A 25,006-nucleotide genomic window follows, 5' to 3' on the forward strand; every position below is an offset into this window, starting at 1 on the left:
GACTTGGCTCACTGGTATGGTTGATATTCACCATTTCAATAAAGATGTATTTTGAAATACGAGGGCAACATTCCGCTTTAAATTAATAACAAATTCTTCCCAATGGTTTGAATTTATTTTGTAGATCAAGACCCTAACCCGTGGTGTGCTCTTCCTGCAAAGACTATTAACTTACATGGATTAAAAGCCTTAGGTTACCTAAGAGAGGGCAGGAGCACAATTAAATGAAACTCTGTTTCAACATAGTTTGAATGTTTTCAAAGATTTGTCCCTAATTACCAGTTGAGGACACTAAAAATCGGTATTAAATCAATACAGTTATTGCAAAGATAAATGACTACCAAAGAATATTAATCTTTTGCATTGTAATGATTTTCCATTCTGAATACTGAACCTAGTACAGTTACACATCACTGCTTGCTTTGTATGAATAACAATTCCTCCCATAAGTAATTTTAAGCAGAGAGCAACTGCTACATTTTAAAATCCACGACAATGGAATAATGGCTGCAGTTTCATAGAGATTAGAATCTCCTTCCAAATAAAAGCCTCCACAGTTGATTCCAATCTCCCAATCCCCCATCAAAATACCATTCAATTATTTGATTTTGTTGAATACCCCTTGAAAAACAGAAATACTGAACTGTAAGGTTCAAATTTGTAAACAATGTATGGCACAGAATAAGGAAATAATTGCAGCAAAGTCACAGTCAACAAAAGATGGGAAAGAACTAGAAGGATGATGGTAAATACAGAATACAAAAGAAACAGAGCATAAAATGAAATAAAAAAGCAGACAGAATCTTTGAAGAATACGACAGAGAATTCACAAGATTTAGCATTGCTAGAAGTGGTCAGTAGACATCAATTACTGTACAGTAATTGGTGTCTTCTGAATACACTTCACCCAGGCAATATCAGCTACATCTGCAGTGATCATTCTCTCCAGCCACGTAAAATTTTTATTAACTTGCCTTGAAGCATATAAGAAATAAATCTTGCATAACTAGGTGCTGATTCTGATGCATTGTTGCCAATGGTTACATAAGGAGCTGCCATAGTAAATAATGTGAATGGTGACACAATAGCATGTTGAAAAATAATTAATTTGACTAAAACAGAAAATAAAGCGCAAGAATGGTAAAGTACATAGGCTGCAATTGATAGAGATTCTTACTTGTTACAATATCAAACAATGAAAGCTGTTGCAGGAGCTTTAAGAGTGAGATGTTCCAGTGGATTTCCAAATACAATGATTCTACAAAAGTTAAATTAAAGTGGTGATATAAAAGCAAAAGAATGTGAGTACTGCAAATCTACAATAAAAACTGAAAATGTTGCACATACTGAGCAGGTCAGTTAGTATTTATGGAGAAAAGTGAAAGGTTAATGTTTCAGGTCGATGATCTTCCGTCAGAACCTGCAATGGTTAAAAATGCATCAACTTATATGTAGGTGAAAGGAAGGAGGGCAGAAAACGAAAACAAAGAGGAAGGTCTGTGATCACGCATGTTGTGTTATACCTCATGGTCACTATATCAGTAAATCTTTAAGTGATATGCTTGTGGTATCATCATTGTATCACAGCATGTGACTTAAGTTTTGAGTATAGAGGTCACATAGTCCATCTTATCTCACATCACTGGAAGCATGGTATGCTACGGGAAGCAAGCTCCTTGTTATAACCAAAAGTGAGAGAGCTAGGACTTTTCTGTTTAGAACAATGAAAGATGAGAGGTAACTTGACAGATGTATATGTAAAGATCAGAGGTATAGATACAATGGACAGCCAGAGGCTTTTTCCTAGGGTGGAGGTAGCTATTACGAGGGGGCATAGTTTTAAAGTGAGTGGAGAGAGACATAGAGGAGATGTCAGTGGTAGCTGCTTTACTCAGAGAATGGTAGGGGCGTGGAATGCATTGCCGAGAGGGCAGTGGAGTTGGCCTCATTAGGGGCATTTAAGCTTTTATTAGCTAGGCATATGGATGATAGTATAAGGTAGGGGTGGAGGTTAGATAGACCTTAGGCTTAGGGTAAAAGTTCGGCATAACATCATGGGCCGAAGGGCCTGTTTTGTGCTATACTGTTCTATATTCTATGTAACTAACACATTTGTGTCTTAAGTGTCTGGAAATGAATTCATAATTATTTATATATTTTTAAAAAAACTGCTATATTCTTCAATACAACAATATCAGTATCAACCTTCTTTTAATGTGGGGAATGACATAAGCATTTTCTTATTCTTGGGATGTGAGTATTTCTGCCGATCCTTTTAACACATCATTTGCTTCTTCGCTCATCTAATTACCACTTTCTTTTATCTTTTAACTTTGCCCAATCTTCCAACCTGATGTGGTTTTTCCTCCAGCTACATTTTTACCAAATGTAGCAACTAGAGGAGGTGTGGTGTAGTGGTAATGTCACTGGATTAGTGATCAAAATCCTAAATTAATATTTCCTGCAATTCAAATCCCATCATTGCAGAATCTGAACTTCGAGCACAATTAAAAAAAAATCTGGAATTAAAAGTCAAGCCCAACTGTGGCCGCATTACAAAACCCAAGATGGCAAGAACTGCATATGCTGGACTCAGAGTCAATACGATGTGGAGATGGAGGAATACAGCAGGTCAGGCAGTATTAGAGGAGCAGGAAAGTCAACATTTCGGGCTGGGACCCTTCTTCAGGACTGTGGTCCTGAACCCATCTAGCTCTTTGATGACCTTTGGGATAGACAAACTTCTAGACAATGAGTGACTCTTGGTTCATTCTTAAGTGTCCTCTGGATAATTAGGGGTGGGCAATAAATGTTGCCTAGCCAGTGACACCCTCATCTCATGAATTAGTTAAGGTAAAAAAGAAGAGATTTACCAATATGTTGCTGTGAATGGAGGGTTTGAGTTATGGAGAGAGGCTGGATAGGCTAGGACATTTTTTAGTGGATGTTGAGGGGTGACCTTATAGATGCTTGTAAAATCATGAAGGGCATAGATAAGGTGAACGGCAGGTGTCTTTTCCCTAGGGTAAGGGACTTCAAGACAAGGGGGCATACGTTAAGATGAGAGAAGAAAGTCTTAAAAAGACATAAAGGGCAATTTTTTGTTTTACACAGTGGATGGTTGGTGCATGTATTGCACTTCCAGGGGAAGTGGTGGATGTGGGTACAGTTACAATAGGTGCTATACAACTCTATGACTGTATTTGCTTTCATAGTGTAGGATCATACAAGACTGGAGATGGTGAGTTTGGAGTTGAGAAGGCCACTAATTCATTGGGACGGTACCATATCTAAATCTTACTGTCTTCCCATTAAATTCTGGACACGAAGGCTCGTGGTTGATTTGCTGCCTGATTGCCATTTGAGGCCCTTAAGTGGCCAGTTACTGATAACCTCAGTTACTGACCCAACGGCAAGTGGCTCATTGCCATGCAACATGCCTGACTGGTCTACCAGCACGGGCAGTTTGTAGTTTGTTAACTGGTGGTGGCAGTGGTGATGAGGGCAGGAATCCTGTATTCAAAGGCACTCAGTGCCCTCTAGAGGGACAAGACACAAGCAAGTTGTCTGCTGAGTGTCAAGTCCCTGCCCGAGTTTTGAAGCCTCCACCCCTCTCTCTGCAACCTTCAACCCCAGGACAGTTCCTCATAAATAATTTACCTTACACCTTGGTTTTCCTCAAGCCCATGTGTGCCTCTGGCAGCAATCATGACCTTCTTCAAGGGGCTATCAAGTGTGAGGGCTATCAGTTTCTGATTAACCAGCAGCTTTCACTGGGTAAGACTTTGCAACAGGGTCCTAATTCCAGGTGAAGGTCTGTCAGTGGCCTCATCAATGCCTGATTGGCATCAGATTCTGCGAGCATTGCCTTAAAAAATCATGCCGTCTCTTGTTGGCTGTCTGGCTGTCTGATGAGATACACCCCACCCAACTCCATCCCTAACCTTCTCCTCCTCAAACACTTCATTATATGAAACTAAGATAAAAATCCACTCCTTCAGTTAAATGTGGGAAATCTTAGAATCCTGTTCATTTTTCTATATCCTACTGTCAGCTCAGTTTCTGGTTTGCTCAGTTGGCAGGATGGCTACTTTGTGATGAAGAATGATGCTAGTAGATGGATCAAATTCCCACATTGGCTTTATGTCTTTATTGAACCTTTTCTTTGGGGCATTGAATAATGCATCTGGGAGGAACATTTCTGCACCTCTTTATTTTATCTGGAAAGGTAGGTGTATGGTTATGCCTAATGAATGTATGGCTAAAATGTGCAGAGAACAGCTTGGAAGAATGCAGATATGAATCCATGCTTTACTGCTGTGTTTTTAGGCTCTGGCTTTGAAACGTATTCATGCTCACATTCCCCACATTGTGACAATGCATTCATATTGTCAGGAAAATGAACTTTTGCCGTTCAGCAGAGGAAAATTCAAAGTCACTTACATGACATCATTTTTTTTTCTGCAAGTGTGAAGACAACCCAGAGCTGCTGGGTATTGTCCATTCCTCCGTGACATTATTACTATTCTTTCTCACCTTCACTTCCCTCTATCCCTCCCATCTAAAATTTCTTCTCTACCTTCCTTTTTTCCCTTCAGCTATTCTTTCCACTTCTACCCTTCTTTTTCTTCCCTTCTTCACTCCAAATCTGCCTCTCTGCCTTATTCCTTATTCGGCTCATATAGTAACACCCAGACCTGATCAATTGCAGAAATTTCTTGAAAAAGAAATTGGATTTAAAAATACAGGTCTTTTGGAACTTAAGATAAACCCACTCATACTGGATTTTATGCAGTGGCTCTAATTGTAATACTATCAAAGGATCATGAAATTAGGAGCAGAACTAGGCTATTAGGTCTTCTTTTCCATTCAATGTTAAGAATGGGGAGGGAGTGGTAAAATTGTAAAGATCCATATTACCGTGTTGCCACTGGCAAGTTTGCAGCTTGCCTGTGGAATGGATGTTTGCAGTAAATTAACAAACCAATTTTACAGAATCATCAGCATTGTGCCTAGAGAGAAGGTTGTGAACACGAAAGGCAGCCCTGTACCTTGAACAATCCCAGCAAAATGACTCGCACACTGAGCAGTAGCACATTCGCCCTTCAACGTTCTGAATTTATTATTTTTACTTACCTGTTCGAGGGCATCTCCATTTTGAACGGATTTATTTTTGATTTGATTTTAAGTTTTGTTGTCACATGTACTCAAGCACAGGAGTACAGTGAAAAATGTATAATGTTGCCACACGCAGCACCATCTTAGATACAAAGGTACCTAGGTACAAAACCTAGGTACAATTAGTAACACAGAGAAACAAAATTCTCAGTATAAGTAGAAAAATAAAGAAATAAAGTTGAAAGTTAACATTACAGTCCTTCCTAATATTACGTGGAAAAATAAGGAATAAAGGTAAAAGTTCAACAGTCTTTCTTAAGTGCGATTGTCCTTGAAATATCCTGATTGTCCTAGTACTATTCACCTCACAGGATGCTAGATGCCATCCTTAATTGAAAAGCCAGTTCACTGGGCAAAAAATTAGGAGGCCTTGTGCAATAAAATCACCAAGCTGGCCTCACTGCCAACAAGTGTACACTCAGTGCTACATATTTGGGCTGGTGATGGTGCCCCAACGTTTGCAGAATCTTAGCGTCCTGTAATGTATAATGGCCCCAAACCAAAACTTCACATGAGGCAGAAGATGGTTTAAACATAATTGTTTGGTTTGCTCAGTTCTTTGTGATATATTTGTCACTGACCATTCTGGAAAATTAACTAAAGAAACTGCACATGTGTGGGATAAGTACTGATATAGATCATTTGGCTCCGGTTTATATTGTAATTTCAATGTGTTTTTATGCCTCGCAAGTTTTGAGAAGATTTGTAGCTCAGGTTGAGGTTCTGGATGTAAGTTTAATTGCTGAGATGGAAGGTTTGTTTTCAGTCGTTTCATCACCATTCTAGGTAACATCATCAGTGAACCTCCGGTGAAGCACTGGTGTTATGTTCTGCTTTCTATTTATGTGTTTTTATGCCTACTCAATTCCAGAAATGTTTAAGTTCTCTGATTATCAATATTATTCTGCACTTTTGCCGTCGATGATTCTTCCGGCTGACATCGAGCTGAAAACACAACCAGCTATTAAGTTGGCAATGTTCTGTTCAATGTTCAAGTGGAACAATTATTCTAATTATAAACTCGTGCAATGCAATAGCACCGTTAACCAGTTCTAATTTCAGTTAGGTTTGAAATTCTGATGATGTAACTCATCTCCAAAGTGTTCAAGTTAAATTTAAAATCATTTGATTGTTGAATTGAAATATCATAACAAAAACACAGTGCAATGGAATATTGTTTAAAAAAAACTTATTTCCAAATCAATTTAGATCTGAAAAGAAGATTTTGGAAACAGTGGCTCCCATTATCCTAAATTACCCTTAAATCAAATAAAGCAAAACCTTCAGGCCTTTCAGCCAGTTGGTGAACAAATGTTCTCATTTTGCTGAGTTCTTTTCATGGAAGATTTTGCAGCTATATATTGACCAGCGTAAAGTAATCGAGCTCTAACCACAGCTGCGCAACATGGCTGATCATAGAATAGGTTGTTTTGACAAATTGGCTAAATGGTTTTGCCCACTGAATTGCTGGCTGAGGTGTGCGTTAGAGTTCTCTCACGAACACACTGTTTGCCTGATATTTATTTTTCTTTAAAAACCTGAGGAACTGCAAAAGCTCTAAATCAGAAACAAAAACAGAAGTTGCTGGAAAAGCTCAGCAGGTCTGGCAGCACCTGTGAAGAGGAATCAGAGTTAATATTTCGGGTCCAGGAACTCTTCCTCTGTTCTGAGGAAGGGTCACCTGATCCGAAACATTAACTCCGATTTCTTTTCACAGATGCTGCCAGACCTGCTCAGCTTTTCCAGCAATTTCTGATTTTGTATTTTTTTTTTAGTTTTGTGTCTTTCTGTTTCCCATTTTCACATTTTTCTGTATCCAAAACTACATCATTCACGTTTATGTAACAATAGACCTTCATGATATTGCTTATCGTCAGTCAAGGTAATTCTCTGTTTCATGATAATAGGATAACATACTCTGTGTAGGAAATAACATCAGGTCCACTGATTTGCAGTTACTCAAAATGTTAAATTTCTTTTTAATTTAATAGCTGTAATGACACTGGTGTTGCTGTAGATACCAGTTGTGATTCAGTCGTGCTTTTCATGTAAGCAATCTCACACTACTTTATACCTACATGCACATCAAATATTCTAAGAAGATAATGATGGCAATCCTTGGGATTATGATTGGATATTCACATCTTTCCAATTTATTTCTTTGAATTCTTCAAAGGTGGATCAAACAGCATTGATCAAATAAGATAATGCAGCCATGAAATATCAACATTTTATTTCACATGAAAAGAACATGTAGAGAAATAATTATGATTAAGTTCTTTCAAATATGAGTTGATTGGGGATAAAGCTAAACAACAAATAAGCCATACTTCCCCATCAGTGAATCATCTTGGTTGGATCAAGGAGAATCATTCCTTTTCATTCCACTGTCTTCCTGAGTCTGCTTTTCTGATGCCAGACAGTCAGCACAATGCCCTCTTATCCATTTTTCCTTCCAAGCAGCCCCCAACTTTTATATTTTTTTCTCTCTTTTTTTAAGAGACTAACAAATTATGTGGCGAGCAAACACACTTTATTTTTTAACAACAACTTGGTGAGTGAGCTGCCCCTTTCCAGAAACAGAGACAGAGAGATTCTGGCACCTGGGCCCCATTTCCTTAGCACCATTGTGATAATTAAAACCACCTCATTTAATGACTCATTGTAGGGCCGATGCATGGGTCAGCGATTTCGCAACCACTGGTAAATTATCCTTAGTATGGTGAAACTGGAATGAATGTTCTGGTGTTTGATGGCACTGCAGTAGGATTGCTGGAATTTGATAGTTAATGGATTCTGGAAACATTAGGTCAAGACCTAGATTTTTATTTCAAAACTGTGGCCAAATCTTTCATCTGAGCCTAAATTTTTGAGACGGATTGAGTCCTTCAAATGAAAATTTTATCAAAGGCTAATGTTAACTAGTGGGTATAAATTATTATTTTGAAACAGATATTTCAATTTTTTTAAATTTTAGAGATGAGAAATTTCAGATACTGTGAATAACAGATGATAACATTTCAGAAAACATTTTCAATCATTGTGGGGAAACAACATTGCATCAAAGATACATTGTCAGAACCAGTTGACAAAAAAAATCCTTTTACTTGCAAACACAAGAATCTGTAAAGGATAACGTTGACAGAGAGCAGAATTTAGTAGTTATAGCAGTTAGCCTGTCCACTGGGTAGAGTGCCAATAGCAATGACACCATGGCTATTTTTAGGATCCTCAAGAAAATTTAATCCATCACAGGCCGTATGTTGGTTTTCATTGAAGTTTCCAGGGGTAACTTACTGGTGCCTAGAGCTGCTCACCAGCTGGTCTCCAGTATCTGCAGTGCCACAAGGAGCAGAGATCACTACCAGTGCTGTAATAGGCCCTAGGAAGATGGTTGGTGTAAGAGTTCCAGAACCCAGGTTAAAGAGTGCAGGAATACAGGAGCAGTCAGGGAGATCCTGGCAAGGAGGGGTAGAGCAGTAGGTGCAAGGGGTGTTGTGACTCAGTGGGTAGCACTGTTGCCTCATAGTGTCAAGGATGCAAGGTAAATTCCAGCCTTGGGTGGCAGTCTGTGTGCAGTTTACATGTTTTCCCCATACCTGCACTGGCTTCTGCTGGGTGATCCAGTCTCCTCCTATATTCCAACGCTATGCAGGTTAGGTGGATTAGCCATGCAAAATTTACCATAGTTTCCAGGGATGTACAGGCTAAGTGGAAATGTGGGGTTACAGGGATAAGGTTGGGTTTGGGTGGGATACTCTTTGGAAGGTTGGTGCGGATTCGATGGGTCAAATAGCCTCTTTCCACACTGCAGGGATTTTATGAATCTGGTTGAGCGACGTAGGTACTTCCCTTGCATTTAGTGGGTCGTTTTGTTGGGCACTGGGCACCCCAGAAGAAGGGAACATCCTGTCCCCACCAGGCCACAAGTAGATCTCACCTGGCAGCTTGCCCACATCTTGTGGTCCCTGCCCATCGTTCCTTGAATACCTAAACGCCTGAATCAGCTTCAGGCAGTGTTATGACCAGGTAAGAGGAACTGAACTGACTCCATTCTGTTCAACTCCCTCTGCTGGTCACAATGAAGGTTTAAGTTCTTTTTGTTTTGCATGAGACTATGCTTCACCCCAACTGAAAAGGTAGTTGATTATTTTTGTTGCATGTATAAATGAACAAGCAACAAGGTTTTCTTGAATCAAATAAAAATCAAATTTATTAAAGTTTAGACGCACACATGTACGCACACATGTACACACACACATACACGTGCACACATACACAAACAAGGGGGTGATGCAGCTGTCTCGTAAAAAAGGAAGATAAAATAATTTTTATGGTTGCAATTGAGATGTAACCTGGCAGAAATTCATGAGCTGGTTTCTTGGTGGTAGTCACTCAGTGTGAATTGCAGACATTGGCAATACACGATTACTTGATTTTTCTCTGTAATAACTTCAGTGGGGGCTGGGTGCCACCTTTGTCAGAGAGAAAAAAAACCGGACACTGATGCATCTCATCAACAATATTGCTCTTGAAATCTCACTTGAAACACAGGTTCCAATGTGTAATTCCTTGACGTTTGTTGAGTTGGGTGAGTCTGCGACAGCCATTGTGCCGATGTCTGGTACTTTGCATTTTTTTATGTCCTTCTTGGAGCTTGGTAAGTTTCACTGAGGCAAAACTTTGCTGATGGCCCACAATGGGGATAATGCTTCTTTCAAAAGAGCTTTGACGTCCATTTACAGAGTTCCCCGCTACTCTTTGATGTTAATAATTGAGGTTGGTACTGAGGGTGGTTTCATCCTTGTACTTGTATAATGTGTTGATGTTTTTGTTTCAAGTGTCATCCGCATGGAGAGATAGTTGGCAGTTTCATTGTGAGCTGCAGATTCCAGATAATGACCCTTTTAATGTCCAGGGAATTACGCTTGGCAGCCCTTTGCTGACTTTGGCACCAGGGGACTTTGGTAGTCATTTTAAACAGTCCCAGCTCAATTTTAACCATTTTCCTTTAACTCTAAATTCCACGGTTTTAAGTCAGTCGTTGAGCTATTTACAAATTATCTTCAATTCAATGAGAAGGCATTTATCAGTCCTTCCTGCCCAGGATTTAGACAATAGACAATAGACAATAGGTGCTGGAGTAGGCCATTCGGCCCCCTGAGCCAGCACCACCATTCATTATGATCATGGCTGATCATCCACAATCAGTATCCTGTTCCTGCCTTATCCCCATAACCCTTGATTCTACTACCTTTAAGAGCTCTGTCTACCTCTTTCTTAAAAGTATCCAGAGAGTTGGCCTCCACTGCCTTCTGGGGCAGAGCATTCCATATATCCACCACTCTCTGGGTGAAGAAGTTTTTCCTCAACTCTGTTCTAAATGGCCTACCCCTTATTTTTAAACTGTGTCCTCTGGTCCTGGACTCAACCATCAGCGGAAACATGCTTCCTGCCTCCACAGTGTCTAATCCCTTAATAATCTTATACGTCTCAATCAGATCCCCTCTCATCCTTCTAAACTCAAGAGTATACAAGCCTAGTCGCTCCAATCTTTCAACATATGATAGTCCCGCCATTCCAGGAATTGACCTTGTGAACCTACGCTGCACTCCCTCAATAGCAAGAATGTCCTTCCTCAAATTGGGAGACCAAAACCGCACACACTACTCCAGGTGCGGTCTCACCAGGGCCCTGTACAGCTGCAGAAGGACCTCTTTGCTCCTATACTCAATTCGTCTTGTGATGAAGGCCAGCATGCCATTAGCTTTCTTCACTGTCTGCGGTACCTGCATGCTTGCTTTCATTGACTGATGTACAAGAACACCTAGATCTCGTTGTGCTTCCCCTTCACCTAACTTGACTCCATTGAGATAGTAATCTGCCTTCCTGTTCTTGCCACCAAAGTGTATAACCACACATTTATTCACATTAAACTGCATCTGCCATGCATCCGTCCACTCACCTAGCCTGTCCAAGTCACCTTGTATTCTAATAACATCCTCCTCACATTTCACAATGCCACCCAACTTTGTGTCATCAGCAAATTTGCTAATATTACTTCTAATGCCTTCGTCTATATCATTAATATATATCGTAAACAGCTGCGGTCCCAGCACCGAACCTTGTGTACCCCACTGGTCACTGCCTGCCATTCCGAAAGGGACCCGTTTATCACTACTCTTTGCTTCCTGTCAGCCAGCCAATTTTCAGTCCAACTCAGTATTTTGCCCCCAATACCATGTGTCCTAATTTTGTTCACCAATCTCCTACGCGGGGCTTTATCAAAGGCTTTCTGAAAGTCCAGGTACACTACATCCACTGGCTCTCCCTTATTCATCTTCATAGATACATCCTCAAAAAATTCCAGAAGATTAGTCAAGCACGATTTCCCCTTCGTACATCCATGCTGACTCTGACCTATTCTGTTACTGCTATCCAAATGAGTTGTAATTTCATCTTTTATAATTGACTCCAGCATCTTTCCCACCACTGACATCAGGCTAACCAGTCTGTAATTTCCTGTTTTCTCTCTCCCTCCTTTCTTGAACAGTGGGACAACATTTGCCGCCCTCCAATCCGCAGGAACTGATCCTGAATCTATAGAACCTTGGAAAATAATTACCAACACGTCCACCATTTCTAGAGCCACCTCCTAAAGTACCCTGGGATGCAGACCATCAGGTCCCGGGGACTTATCAGCCATCAGACCTAACAGTCTATCCAACACTATTTCCTGCCTAATATAAATACCCTTCAGTTCATCCATTACCCTCGGTCCTTCAGCCACTATTACATCTGGGAGATTCTTGTGTCTTCCCTAGTGAAGACAGATCCAAAGTACCTATTCAACTCATCTACCATTTCCTCGTTCCCCATAATAAATTCACCCGTTTCTGACTTCAAGGGCCCAATTTTAGTCGTAACCATTTTTTTTCTTTTCACATACCTAAAAAAGCTTTTACTATCCTCCTTTATATTTTTGGCCAGTTTTCCTTCATAGCTCATTTTTTCTCTGTGTATTGCCTTTTTAGTTTTCCGCTGTTGCTCTTTAAAAGCTTCCCAATCCTCCGGCTTTCCACTCAACTTTGCTATGTTATACTTCTCTTTTATTTTTATACGGTCCTTAACTTTCCTCGTCAGCCACGGCCGCCCCTGCCTCCCCTTAGGATCTTCCTTCCTCTTTGGTATGAACTGATCCTGCACCTTCTGCACTATATCCAGAAATAACTGCCATTGTCGTTCCACTGCCATCCCCGCCAGGGTATTGTACCACTGAACTTTGGCCAGCTCCTCCCTCATAGCTCCATAGTTCCCTTTATTCAACTGCAATACTGACACTTCCGATTCTCCCTTCTCCCTCTCAAACTGCAGATTAAAACTTATCATATTATGGTCACTACCTCCTAATGGCTCCTGTACTTTGAGGTCCCTGATCAAATCCGGTTCATTGCACAACACCAGATCCAGAATTGACTCCTCCCTGGTAGGCTCCAGTACAAGCTGTTCTAAGAATCCATCTCGGAGGCACTCCACAAACTCCCTTTCTTGGGGTCCAGTACCATCCTGTTTCCCCCAGTCTACCTGCATGTTGAAATCTCCCATAACAACTGTAGTGATACCTTTGTGACAGGCCAATTTCAACTCTTGATTCAACCTGCACCCTACCTCCTGACTACTGTTTGGAGGCCTGTAGATAACTCCCATTAGGGTCTTTCTACCCTTAGAATTTCTCAACTCTATCCATACTGACTCTACATCTCCTGACTCTATGTCCCCCCTCGCAAAGGACTGAATATAATTCCTCACCAACAGGGCTACCCCACCCCCTCTGCCCACCAGTCTGTCCTATCGATAGCATGTATAGCCTTGCATATTCATTTCCCAGGCCCTGTCCACCTGAAGCCACGTCTCAGTTATCCCCACAACATCATACTTGCCAATTTCCAACTGAGCCTCAAGCTCATCCACCTTATTTCTTATGCTTCGTGCATTCATATATAATATTTTTAATTTGTTTCTCCCCTCACCCTTCCTATCAATCCTTATTTCACTTGGCCATACTGTACAATCCCTTCTTGAGTTTTCTGCTCTGTTGATTCTGTTGTCCTTCTTAACCTCTCTTATTCTCACTTTCCCTTTAACTTCATTCTTAAATTTCCAGTTTGGCCCCTCCCCCCATTACTTAGTTTGAACACACCTGTGTTGCAGTGGCAAACCTGCCTGCCAGAAAGCTGGTCCCCCGATTATTAAAATGCAAACCGTTCCTCCTGTACAATTTATTCTTACCCCAAAACATACCCCAGTGATCCAAGAATTTAAATCCTTGCTTCCGACACCAGTCCCTCAGCCACACGTTCAGGTCCATTATCTCTCTGTTCCGGCCCTCTCCAGCCCGAGGAACTGAAAGCAAACCAGAGATAACCACCCTGGAAGTCCTGCTTTTCAGCCTTCTTCCGAGTTCTCTGAAGTCCCGCTGTAGAATGCTCCTCCTTTTCTTCCTGACGTCATTAGTGCCGAGATGCACCATCACCTCTGGATCTTCACCTTCACCCTCGAGGATTCTCTGCACTCTATCAGTGACGTCCTGGATCCTGGCACCAGGAAGGCAACACACCATCCTCAAATCTCACCTGTTGCCGCAGAAACCCCTGTCAGTCCCTCTCACAATGGAGTCCCCTATTACCACAGCTCTCCGTGATGTCTGACTTCTCGGCTCTGCTTCTACAGCAATTCTTGACTTGCAGACCTGTCCACCTCTCGGACTGGCAGTGTCATCTGTCTCGGCAGTTTCCAAGACAGTCAGCCTGTTTACAACGGGTGCTTCCCCTGGGGTCACTTGTACTTCATTCATGTCTTCCTTTGTCATCGACATCCCCCTTCTCTCTTCAGGTATCCTCGGTGCAGTGACCTTGCTGAAGGTCCTGTCCAGAAAATTCTCATTCTCTCGGATGAGCCTGAGGTCTTCTAGCTCTTTCTTCAGTGCTGCAACAACCTCCTTCAGAAGCTGAATGTGTACACACTTACCACAGCTATAGGAGCCAGAAACATCATCAGTGTCCCTGACCTCCCACATCATGCATGCAGCACACTGAATCAGCTTGGCAGTCATGTCTTCACCCTCTTCAACAGTGGCATATTATCCTCACTGAGCCTCTTCACCGAAAACTCGCACTTTACCGACCAGGAACTTCCCTCAGCCCTTGTGTGTTTGCTGTGAGTCTGTGGACTCTTCATTAGGTTAGAGGAGGAGGGTGGGAGGGAGGCCCTACCGTGTAGGACCTGGGGCTAAGAACACACCTACTTAAATAGCACTCCGCTGCAAAAAGGACCCACTGGCTTCGAGGTAAGTACTTAAATAGCACTCACTTACCTTCCCAACTGCCTCTCTGCCCTGACCTCACGTCCGCCTGGCTCGCGCCGCTCTCCGCTGATTTAGTGGGGAAGGGGAGTCGTTGGGGATATCAGGGGCTCTCCAACCCAACATGTCCTGCTCCAATACACATGCTCCCCCAACCTGCCACCTGCTCAGCATGGTCCAGGAGGAAGCATTAAATTCGAGACAAAATGTGCATACTAGCAGGTTAGTAATGGTGATCATTGTATGATATGGGATGATGGGTAGGGTCTTTCTTATTGGAAATGATCATTAGCTGGCAGGTATGTGGTGCAAATATTACTTACCACATCATTCCAAGCAAGATGTTGTCCAGTCTTGGTACATATGGAGTCAGACTGCTTCAGAATCTGATGAATTACAAATGGTGCTGAATATTGTGAAATCACCAGGGAACATCCCCACTTCTGACCTTCGTAGTGAGGGAAGGTTATTGATGAAGCAGCTGAAGATGGTTGAGTCTGGGCCACTATGAGGGAGTCTTGCATTGAGGTCCTGGGGCTAAGATGATTAACCACCAACAATCACAACAATCTTCCTATGTGCCAAGCATGATTCCGGTCAGTGGAGAGTTTTCATTCCAATTCCCACTGAGCTCTGTCTTGCTAGGGCTCCTTGATGCTGCACTCAGTTAAACATGGCCTTGATGTCAAGGGAAATTGCTCTCACCTCACTTCTGGAATTCAGCTTTTTTATCCACGTTTGAATCAAGGCTGTGATGAGATTAGGAACTAAGTGGTTATTACTAAGTAAGTGCTGCTCGATGGCAATATTTAGGACACCTTCCACCACTTTCCTAATGGTCAAGAGTATACTGATGGAGTGGTAATTGGCTAGGTTGAATGTGTCCTCCCTTTTGTATACAGGACATACTTGGACAATTCTCCACACTGTTGGGCCAATGACATTCTTGTAGCTGTACTGGAACAGCTTGGCTAGATGCAGACAGAGCAATGGATAGAATGGTGAATAGACTGATGGATGGGGGTGGACATGTGGGTGGAGAGGAGGGTGGACAGGAGTGGAAAAGGGTTTGGAGAGAGGGTGGATGTGGGGGTAGACAGGGCCTGGACTCCGGGAGTCAAGAGGGGACTGGAGTGGGGTGGAGAGGGGTTTGGAGAAGGGTGGACAGAGAGTTGAGAGGGTGGTGGACAAAGGTGTGCTCAGGGGGTGCACAGTGGGTGGAGGGGGCTTCAGAGAGATTGGAGAGAGGGGGTGGACAGGAGCTGGAAGGGGGTGTGGAAAAGGGGTGAACGGGGCTGGATAAGGAGTGGACAGGGATGCAGAGCAGCTGGTAGACAGGGTGGGGGAAAAGGGGAGATGGGTGGTGAACAGGTTGGACAGGTTGGGGGATATGTTGGGGGAGATGGTTAGGGAGAGAAGGAGAACAGGGTAGTGAAGAAGGTGGTGGAAAGGAGGTGGACAAGGGTGGGGGGCAAGTGATGTGGTTGGCATAGGGGTTGGTGAGCAGAAGGGCTGTTTTCTTTTTAGCTGATTTCCACAGGAGACCATAATGTCAGTCAGCTTGAGCCAAAATGACAGCCTGGGTCAGTACTGGGTCTGGACTGAAGTGGATCTGTGCAGGATAGGTCAATGACCTTCTGTGCTCTGCAAGGGTAAGTGTGACTATCTTCATTCTGCTACCACACACCTACACAATCATTATTGATTCTAACTGACATTGCAGAGGCCTCTCAGAATGTCATGCAACATTGCCACTTAATTGCTCTCACCAATCTCATCCTCTCAAACTGCAAACCCTTCCTGCTCTCCACACTTCCTACTCACTTACTGGGGACACCTCATCATCCCTCCTGCCCTTAGCTAACTGCTCTTCCATCTAATTTCATCCAACTCAATTCCTTTCTTTATCTCATTGCAGGAAATCTTGGCCTAATGACTAGGTCAAGAAGTCCAAGACTGGTAGGGGCCTAATGGAAATCAGGTTCCTTACTGCCAATGATGGAAGAAACACTCTAGTGTTACTTATTGATTGATAGTAGTTTCCTGAAGGATTGCTTCCTTTTGACTGATGCACATGGTCATATGTTTGTCGTGTACATGGAATGTTTGTTGAGTAAACTCTGATAATGCAGCAGTTCTAACACAGCAAGATGTGCACCTCTTAACTAATTGATAGTTTGGCTGGTCAGTGCTCCCCAATGCCACAAACTGCTTGGTCTTTGCGCTCTGCGTTAAAAAGCAATGCAAGCCACAGGGATTGGCAACTTGTAACTGAGCACTGAAGACGTTGTGTGGTATGAATGCAATATGACCATGCAAATGCTGCAACCCATGAGTTAGTGCTGAAGTCAGTGAGTTCATACTAAGAAAACAATGTGAAGTACAGAAAGCTTGGCCATCTCTAAGTAAGCGGTAAAGAAAATGAGCTAAGAACCATTCGTTGCAAGTATTATTTGAGCAGCAAATCTGTGTGTGTGTGTGTGTGTGTGTGTGTGTGTGTGTGTGTGTGTGTGTGTGTGTGTGTGTGTGTATCCTAATTGGTGACCTTGTAGAAGCATGCAAGTCAAAAATGTTCCTGAGCTACAAAATGTTGAAGGTGCCTGAGATGGCATGAGAGCTGGCGTGATGAAGTGTTAGGTCTTGCTGATGCTGACTGTTGCGGATGAGGTTTCAATGAGGATGGTGGCCATGGAGAATGCAAGGACATTGTCTGATTGACATTTGGGAAATTGGAACATTGTAATTTCTCAGTGTTGGAGAGGACAGTTGGAAATGATGTATAATGAAAGCAAGTTGGGGCATTTATGAGATGCAAGTGCATAGAAATGAGGTGGTCATTGCTCAAAGGTGAAACTCTGAAGTCACCATTCACAGCTTGAAGGGTTAACAGGGAATTTTTTTTCTTGATATTGAGATTCTGGTTTTCATTCACACTGTACTGTCCCACTTCCCTTGTTATTACTCACACCACACGAGGGAGGGGAAGATTCCATGCAAGGCTTTAAAAGTTGCCAGCAAAACTAGGCATTTGTACCAACCAGTGAATGGCCTGGATTAATCTCAATGGTTTAGTGTGTTTTATACCTGGACCATTTAAAAAGGCTTCAGCAGTCAAAGATCCTTTGCCTTGTTGTAATTGGTTCACGATTCATAGACGATCAAAAGCTTTAGGTACATGAGGAGGAAGTGTTCGTGGGTTTGATATGAATTGGATTGGGATACTCAGAAAATTTCCTTTAATATTTCTATATCATGACAGCCTTTTAGTTTATCTTAATCCAATTAATAATTGGGCTAGTTAAATACGGCTGCACTAATAATGCTGTTAGTGTTTCCATTTGCAGCTTCAGATGAAACCCTGTCATTTAAAGAGGTTAGATGTATTCTATTTTAGCATCAGGAATTAAGTTTAAGCTTAGGTCAAATTTATGAGGTCAACTGATGCAAAAAAAACAATAAAAGGCATTTCCAGATATCTAAGATAATAAAATGTGAGGCTGGATGAACACAGCAGGCCAAGCAGCATCTCAGGAGCACAAAAGCTGACGTTTCGGGCCTAGACCCTTCAGCTTTTGTGCTCCTGAGATGCTGCTTGGCCTGCTGTGTTCATCCAGCCTCACATTTTATTATCTTGGAATTCTCCAGCATCTGCAGTTCCCATTATCTCTTTCCAGATATCTAGTTTGCTGAAACCGCCTGTTAATGGTTGTCTCATGTTGTTACAGACCACGTAACATGGTCCATTGCAGCAATACTTGCAGGCAGTTCACAATAATCTTGTAACCCTTTTCATTTATAATATATAATAGATATAAATAAATTTGATTGCATTCTGTAATTAGCTGCTTTAACTATTTAGCTCATATAAATATGTCTGCTGCTGAGAAAATGCATTGAAGTCAAGGAAAGAAGTGGCCAAATGACAATAGAGAATTGGGGTTACATAATATGTTGATAATTGTGTTTTGTATCTATTGCATTGGATGATGCAATAAAAACCGAAAGAAATGCATGTGCTGTAAATCAGAAATAAAAATAGAAGTTGCTGGAAAGGCTCAAAAGATCTGGCAGTATCTGTGGAGAGAAATCAGACTTACTGTTTTGAGTTGAGTGACTGATGGTAGCTAGGAAAATGTTGGTTTATATGCAAAACTTAGGGTCGGTGGGGGTGGGGGGAGTTGGTAAAGAATAAATGATAGATGGAGATGGAGCCCAGAGAGAGAGAAACGCAGTGGCAGTTAGACAGACAAAGGATTAGGTAATAATCTCACTAGGAGGGTGATTAGCTGTTAATGGGGACTGTTAGTGGTTAACAATGGGTGACGTGCAATAGCAGGCCATGTGATAACAAGGCATGGTTGTGGGAGTTGAGCTCAGGACAAGGGAGAGCTCAAGGCCTAAAGTTATTCAGCTTGATGTTGAGCTTGGAAGGCCGCAGTGTCTGCTGATGGAAAATGAGGTGTTGTTCTTCCAGCTTGTGCTGAGCTTCACCAGAGCACTGCAGCAAGCCACAGAGATGTTGGTCAGGGAACAGGGTGGTATGTTTAAGTGGCAGGCAACTGGACTTTCTGGGTATTTTTCATGAAAGGAATGCAAATGTTCTGCCGCAAAGCCATCAACCAATCTTTGTTTTGTTTCCCCAGTGTAGAGGAGACCACATTGTGAGCAGCAAATGCAGTAGACCAGACAGTGGAAAGTGCAGGCGCTGCTTCATCTGGAAGGTAAGTTTGGGACCTTTGATACTGAGGACGGAGGAAATAAATGGACAGCTGTTACACCTATGGTCGCAGCAGAAGGTGCTGTGAGGCTGTGGGGGGTGTTGGGAGTGAAGGACGTGTAGACTAGTGTGTCCCAGAGGGAACAATCCAGCAGAAGGCTGAAAAGGGAATGGAGAGGAATATGTGTCTGGTGATGGCATCTTGCTGGAGGTGACGGAAATGGCAGCTAATGATGCTCTGGATGTGGATGCTGGTGGGATAGTAGGTAAGGACATGGGAGACCTTATCCTTGTTGCCAGAGTGAAGAGAATGGTGAGGGCAGAAGTGCAGGTGCTGGGTTGGACATGGGTAAGGGCTCTGTCAACAATGGTGCTGGGGAATCCTCATTTGAGGAAGAAGGTGAACATTTCAGAGGCTCCCTTGTCAAAGTTGTCATCATCCGAACAATTGTGATGGAAATGGGTGAAGTGAGAGAATGTAATGGAGTCTTTGCAGGAAGCAGGGTGTGAGGATGTATAGCCCAGGTAGCTGTGGGAGTCGGTGGGTTTATAGTGGCTATTGGTGGCCAGTCTATCCGCAGAAATGGAAACAGAGATGTGAAGGAAGGGAATGGAAGAGTCAGAGATTGACCAGTTGAAGGTGAGAGCAGAAGTGAAATTAATAAACTTCCCCAATTCAGGACGAGAGAGGGAGGAAGCATTGATGATATCATTGATATACCAGAGAAAGATTTGTGGGTAGGGACCGGAATAGGACGGGAACAAGGGATGTTCCACATACCCCACAAAGAGATAGGCATAACTGGGGCCCATGTGCGTGCCTGTGGCCACCCCTCTGGCCTGAAGAAAATAAGAGGAGTTAAAAGAAAATTTGCTCAGGGTGAGGATGAGCTCAGCCAGATGGAGGAGGCTGTTGGTGGAAAGGAGACAGTTCAGGCCTTTGTTCGTGGAGGAAACGGAGAGCCCCAAGACCATCCTGGTAGGGGATGTACATGTAAAGGGATTTTTCTTTTAACCTGCTCAGTCCAACACAAGCAAAGAGGAAAAGAATTGTAGCAAAAGCTCCACATGCAATGCAGCACATTCGAAAATAGTGATATAAATAGTCAACAAAGTGTAGAACTGGATGAACACAGCAGGCCAAGCAGTTTTTTCGGAGCAGATAGGCTGATGTTTTGGGCCTAGACCCTTCATCAGAAATTAAGGGTCTAGGCCCGAAATGTCAGCTTTTCTGCTCCTAAGATGCTGCTTGGCCTGCTGTGTTCATCCAGCTCTACGCTTTGTTGTCTCGGATTCTCCAGCATCTGCAGTTCCTACTTTCTCTCATATAAATAGTCAATGCATGTTTGAATTTTGGTCGAAGAGAACCTAAAATGAAAAATCTATCACAAGTGGCGGGAATGCATCCTCTTAAGGAGAACTCATCTAATTAACTCAGCTTTATGTTGATGAGTCTCTGTGAACCAATATGCAGTGCAACACACGGAAAACTGATTTTTGAAATAAATATGTTTAATGAAGCCAGAAATCAGACTGAGACAATAGTTTTTTAAATACCCTATTCTTCAAAAGCTAGGCCAGCTATTTCCTTTTGACACATGTCTTTGCTTAGTCAGAGGTTATTAAAATCAAACTATAACATACAGCTTATCTACAATTACAATGAAGATAATCTCTTAAGCAAGCTAAAGTTTTTGTTTTATATATTAACCCAAAGTGCAGCTGTTCCTGTAACATTATTGTGGAAGAAAACACTTAGAGTAAATTTAGAAAAGATTTTTAAAATTATCAAGCTATTACTTTATGTATTCCAAAGGTCAGTCACAGGGTTCAAATGCTGTTTTACGTTGATTTGTCTTCCCTTGGGGCATTAATATAAACATATTATAATACTAATATAATAATTATATTATAATATTGACGTAATCATTACTTACGGAACATAGTCATGTACTGTTTTGGGTTGAGATTCCAGTGACCCCAGTTTGTTCGGTAACCATGGAGATTTGCATAATCATCAAAGTTGTAGGCTGGCTCTGTGCCAAATGTGTCAATCACCCGAATCCGACACCTAAAAAGCAAAATAGTAGTATAAAAGGTCAATGCCATATGTGAATTTCAAGTGAAATCTCTATTCAGTTCAGTGTGCACATTTCCATTGTGAGCCCTGCATACATCCTATCAAGAACACCAAACATCAGCTATTGCAAAGAAAAGGCATAGTGATTCCTCTGCAAAATGACTTTCTGTTCATTTCACTTGTTAAAAACTACAGATAAAGGAAAGCTCCAAAGCAGTGAGCACTGCTTCCTCAATCTGCCTGGTTAACTCTGAATTGCATATTCTCTTGCACTGTACTGTTGAATTGACTTTAGATGAAGAAATCTGACATCCTTACCTGTCCTTCCTATACATGAGTTTAAACCCACAGACATGAGATTGTTTCTTTACGGCCCTCTAAAGTGGCCTAGCAATTCCGCTCAGTTGTATCGAACGATGACAGAAAGTAGAAAAGGAATAATATTACACAGACCACTTGACATCTACCTGGGCACTGGAGATGACACTAGCACACTCTGTTCAATTGATCCTTCTTGGAATGTCTGGGGGCTTGTACTAACATTATAGGTCTGTTCCATGCACCAATCCATCTACAACCCTACAATCATACTCACTGAATGATACTATCCCAGATTCCATCATCATTATTCCTGGGTAAGGGAGCCCACCCACAAGACCGACAAACCAGAGGTGGTTGCTCAGTGGTAAACACTCGGCAGGAAGTAGCCTTGTGCGTCTGTTGCATTTCCTTCCTATAGAGTCTCATAGCACCAGGTCAAACATGGATAAGGAAGCATCCTGTTGATTATCATCTCCTGGTCTTCCTTAACTAATGAATCAGTACCCTCCAAAGCTACTAAGAGCACAGATCATACACTGCATGTAGAACTTTAATGCCCATCTTAAAGAGTGGTTTGTCAGACGATCCACAGTAGTATAGATAGTAGTGACAGTGCTTTTGATAGCTAAGACCCACACTCAGGTGCAGTGTGCCATGTTGCACCAAAACTGTGATAAATGGATTCAGAAACAGATCTGGCAGCTCAAACTGGTTACCTCATGTCATGGTGGGCCATCATCAGCAGCAATATTCTATTCAACCACAGCCTGTAATCTCATGGCTCAGCATATTCCTCATTCTACCCATGCTATCAAACCAGGGATCAATGCAGGTTTAATGAAATGTGCAGGAGAGCATGCCACAAACAAGCAAATCTATAAGTGAGCTATTAACCGGTTGAAAATATAAAAGACTGAGCTAGGTGCATGCTAAATAGCAGAAGCTGCATGCAATATGCAGAGTTCAGCAATCTGCAAAGTTAAGATCTGATCAGAGATCTGTAGCCTTGTCACATCCGATCACAAAAGAATGTTGCCAATTAAACAACTACCTGGAAGAAAAAAAGGTCCATAAATATTCCCATCTTCAATAATGGGGGCAGGCAACATGCCAAGAGATTTGGCTGCAGCATTTGCAGGCACCAGTAGCCAGCTATGTTGAGTGAATGAACCATTTCAGCCTCCTTTGGAGGACTCCAGTGTCACAGATCCAAGCATTCAACTAATCCAGGATCAAGCTGTCACAAAGGGCGTTGGATACAGCAAAGCCGATGGGACTTGCAACATTCTGGCAGTAGTACTGAAAACCTGCCTTCTGGAACTAACCCCATGCCAAACTGTTCAAGTACAGTTACAGGATTGATATCTATATCCTGTTGACATAAAGAACAAATCCAATCCAACCAAATACTGCCCCATGAGTCTACTCCCTATTGTTAGGGAAATGATGGAAGATGCTGTCAGTACAGTGTACAGAACTATACTTACAATAATTTGCTTAATAAGGCTCAGCTTGGATTCTACTAGCGCTGCTCAGAGTTAGATCTCATTATTATCTTTTACCAAATATAGATAAAAGAGCTGAAAAAGTATTGAGGTGAGAGTGACAGCCCTTGACATCAGGGCAGCATATAATGAGCATGGCATCAAAAAGTCTTAGCAAAACAAATATCAATAGAGATCGGAAGTTTATCTCTCTACTAGTTGAATTAAACCTACTACAAAGGAAGATGGTTGTAGCCATTGGGAGCCAATCATGTCAGCCGCAGGACATCACTGCAGGAATTCCTCTGGGTCATGTTCAAAGTCCAAATATCTTCAGCTACTTCACCAATAATCTCCCATCAATCATAAAGTAAGATATGGGATGCTGGTTGATGATTGTAAAATGTTTATTACAATCCACAGCACCACAGAAATGAAAACAGTCAATGTCCATATTGACATGTAGAATGATGTGGATAACAGAGCCCACTCATGTATATGAATGTGTTACGGAGAGATTACCCTTCTGATTCTTAAAACTGAAACAGCCAGAGAAGCTCACTTGGTAATCTGCTAAAGGGAATTGGAAAAATGGTACAACCTACCTTTCATTTCCCAATCTGTTAAAAATGTAATCCTTTCACTCATTCAATAAGCAACAAGTACCAATTTATTTATCTAATGCTAACAGTGAACAAATTAACAGATCTTTTAACAAACAGAACAATTCCCCCTTAACTACTAACTAATCCTGAATAAAACAAAATTCTAATTGTATGCTGTTCTAATACATACAAATGCCACTAAATAACTCAAAATAATAAGAAAAAAATAAATTTAAGCTTAAACTCTCAAAACTACAGTCAGGATGCAACTTCTTGAATACTCTGCCCTCTCCTCTGACCCTTAGCCAGGTACACCTTCTCCGTCAAATTCTGGTGTCCAAAACGTCTCTTTCCATCAAATTCCAGTATAAGAATATTAGTTAAGAGTGCCGCGGTTCCTCTTAGATAGTGCTTAATCAGAGAGCTTAAAGGTTTCTGTGACAACCAATGTTTTACACTTCTGATGGCAGTTCGCTCTCACGCCAATTTTCTAATGCCCACTTCTTTTAAACCCTTGATGACCTGTCAATTTTCTTATAATAGGATTGGTCTTAGGTTGTCAACATCATCAGATTTAAAATCAATTGGTTTTCAGTCTCTAAGCGCATAGTTAAAATTAATTCGCTGATATTCAAGCTCGTTGTCTTAACATCAAATTGATACATACGCTTTAATTACAGAACTGTCTGTACATCTGCAGCTGCTTGCAGACACTTTTGTTTATATCTCCAAGCTTAGAAAAGCACATCACCTCTTAAAGGGACAATGCACTCTTCCCTCAATCATTTTCAAAAGTAAGTTCTAACTTCCCGCCTTTCAGTTCACAACTACCATACACAACTTTGCAACAAATGTGATAAAATGTGTTTTTCAGAGATACTACTGAAGATCAAAAATGGCATAGATTACTGTAGTTTGTAATAATAGTCTGATAAATGAGGAGTAACATTCATGTAACACTAGTGATTGATAATGACAGTCATGAACTAGTGAGAACCTAATTATTTCCCCTTAACATCTAAAGGCATTTCTATTGTTGAATTGTCCACTATCAACGTTGTGGTCGGGGGAATATCATTTATTCCACAAGGGCTTCAGGGTCCTGGACTAACCTTATGGTGAGGGCATGGAGTTGCTGCTCACTGGGTATAACGAGTACAGTGTGGGTGGAGTTAGTGAAGGAAGAGAGAAGCACAGGGGAACATAAGCAGAAACTTGAAGGCTAACCGCACAGTTATAGAAACATGTGTAGGAAACTGC

The 25,006-nt window shown here is 41.8% G+C and overlaps 1 protein-coding gene across 6 annotated transcripts in view; it reads right to left on the bottom strand.

Moving 5' to 3' along the window:
* The window catches only part of LOC125463480 (alpha-1,6-mannosylglycoprotein 6-beta-N-acetylglucosaminyltransferase B), an 875,834-nt gene that overhangs the window by 154,016 nt on the left and 696,812 nt on the right, over positions 1-25,006 (bottom strand). For all 6 annotated transcript variants that reach the window (XM_059653747.1, XM_048554765.2, XM_048554763.2 and 3 more), the window contains one exon: positions 21,194-21,327. In XM_059653747.1, coding sequence (XP_059509730.1) covers positions 21,194-21,327 — 134 coding nt within the window. The remainder of the gene's footprint in view (positions 1-21,193; positions 21,328-25,006) is intronic.

Source organism: Stegostoma tigrinum, chromosome 22, assembly GCF_030684315.1.
Source record: "Stegostoma tigrinum isolate sSteTig4 chromosome 22, sSteTig4.hap1, whole genome shotgun sequence".
In the NCBI taxonomy this organism is placed as follows: domain Eukaryota; kingdom Metazoa; phylum Chordata; class Chondrichthyes; order Orectolobiformes; family Stegostomatidae; genus Stegostoma; species Stegostoma tigrinum.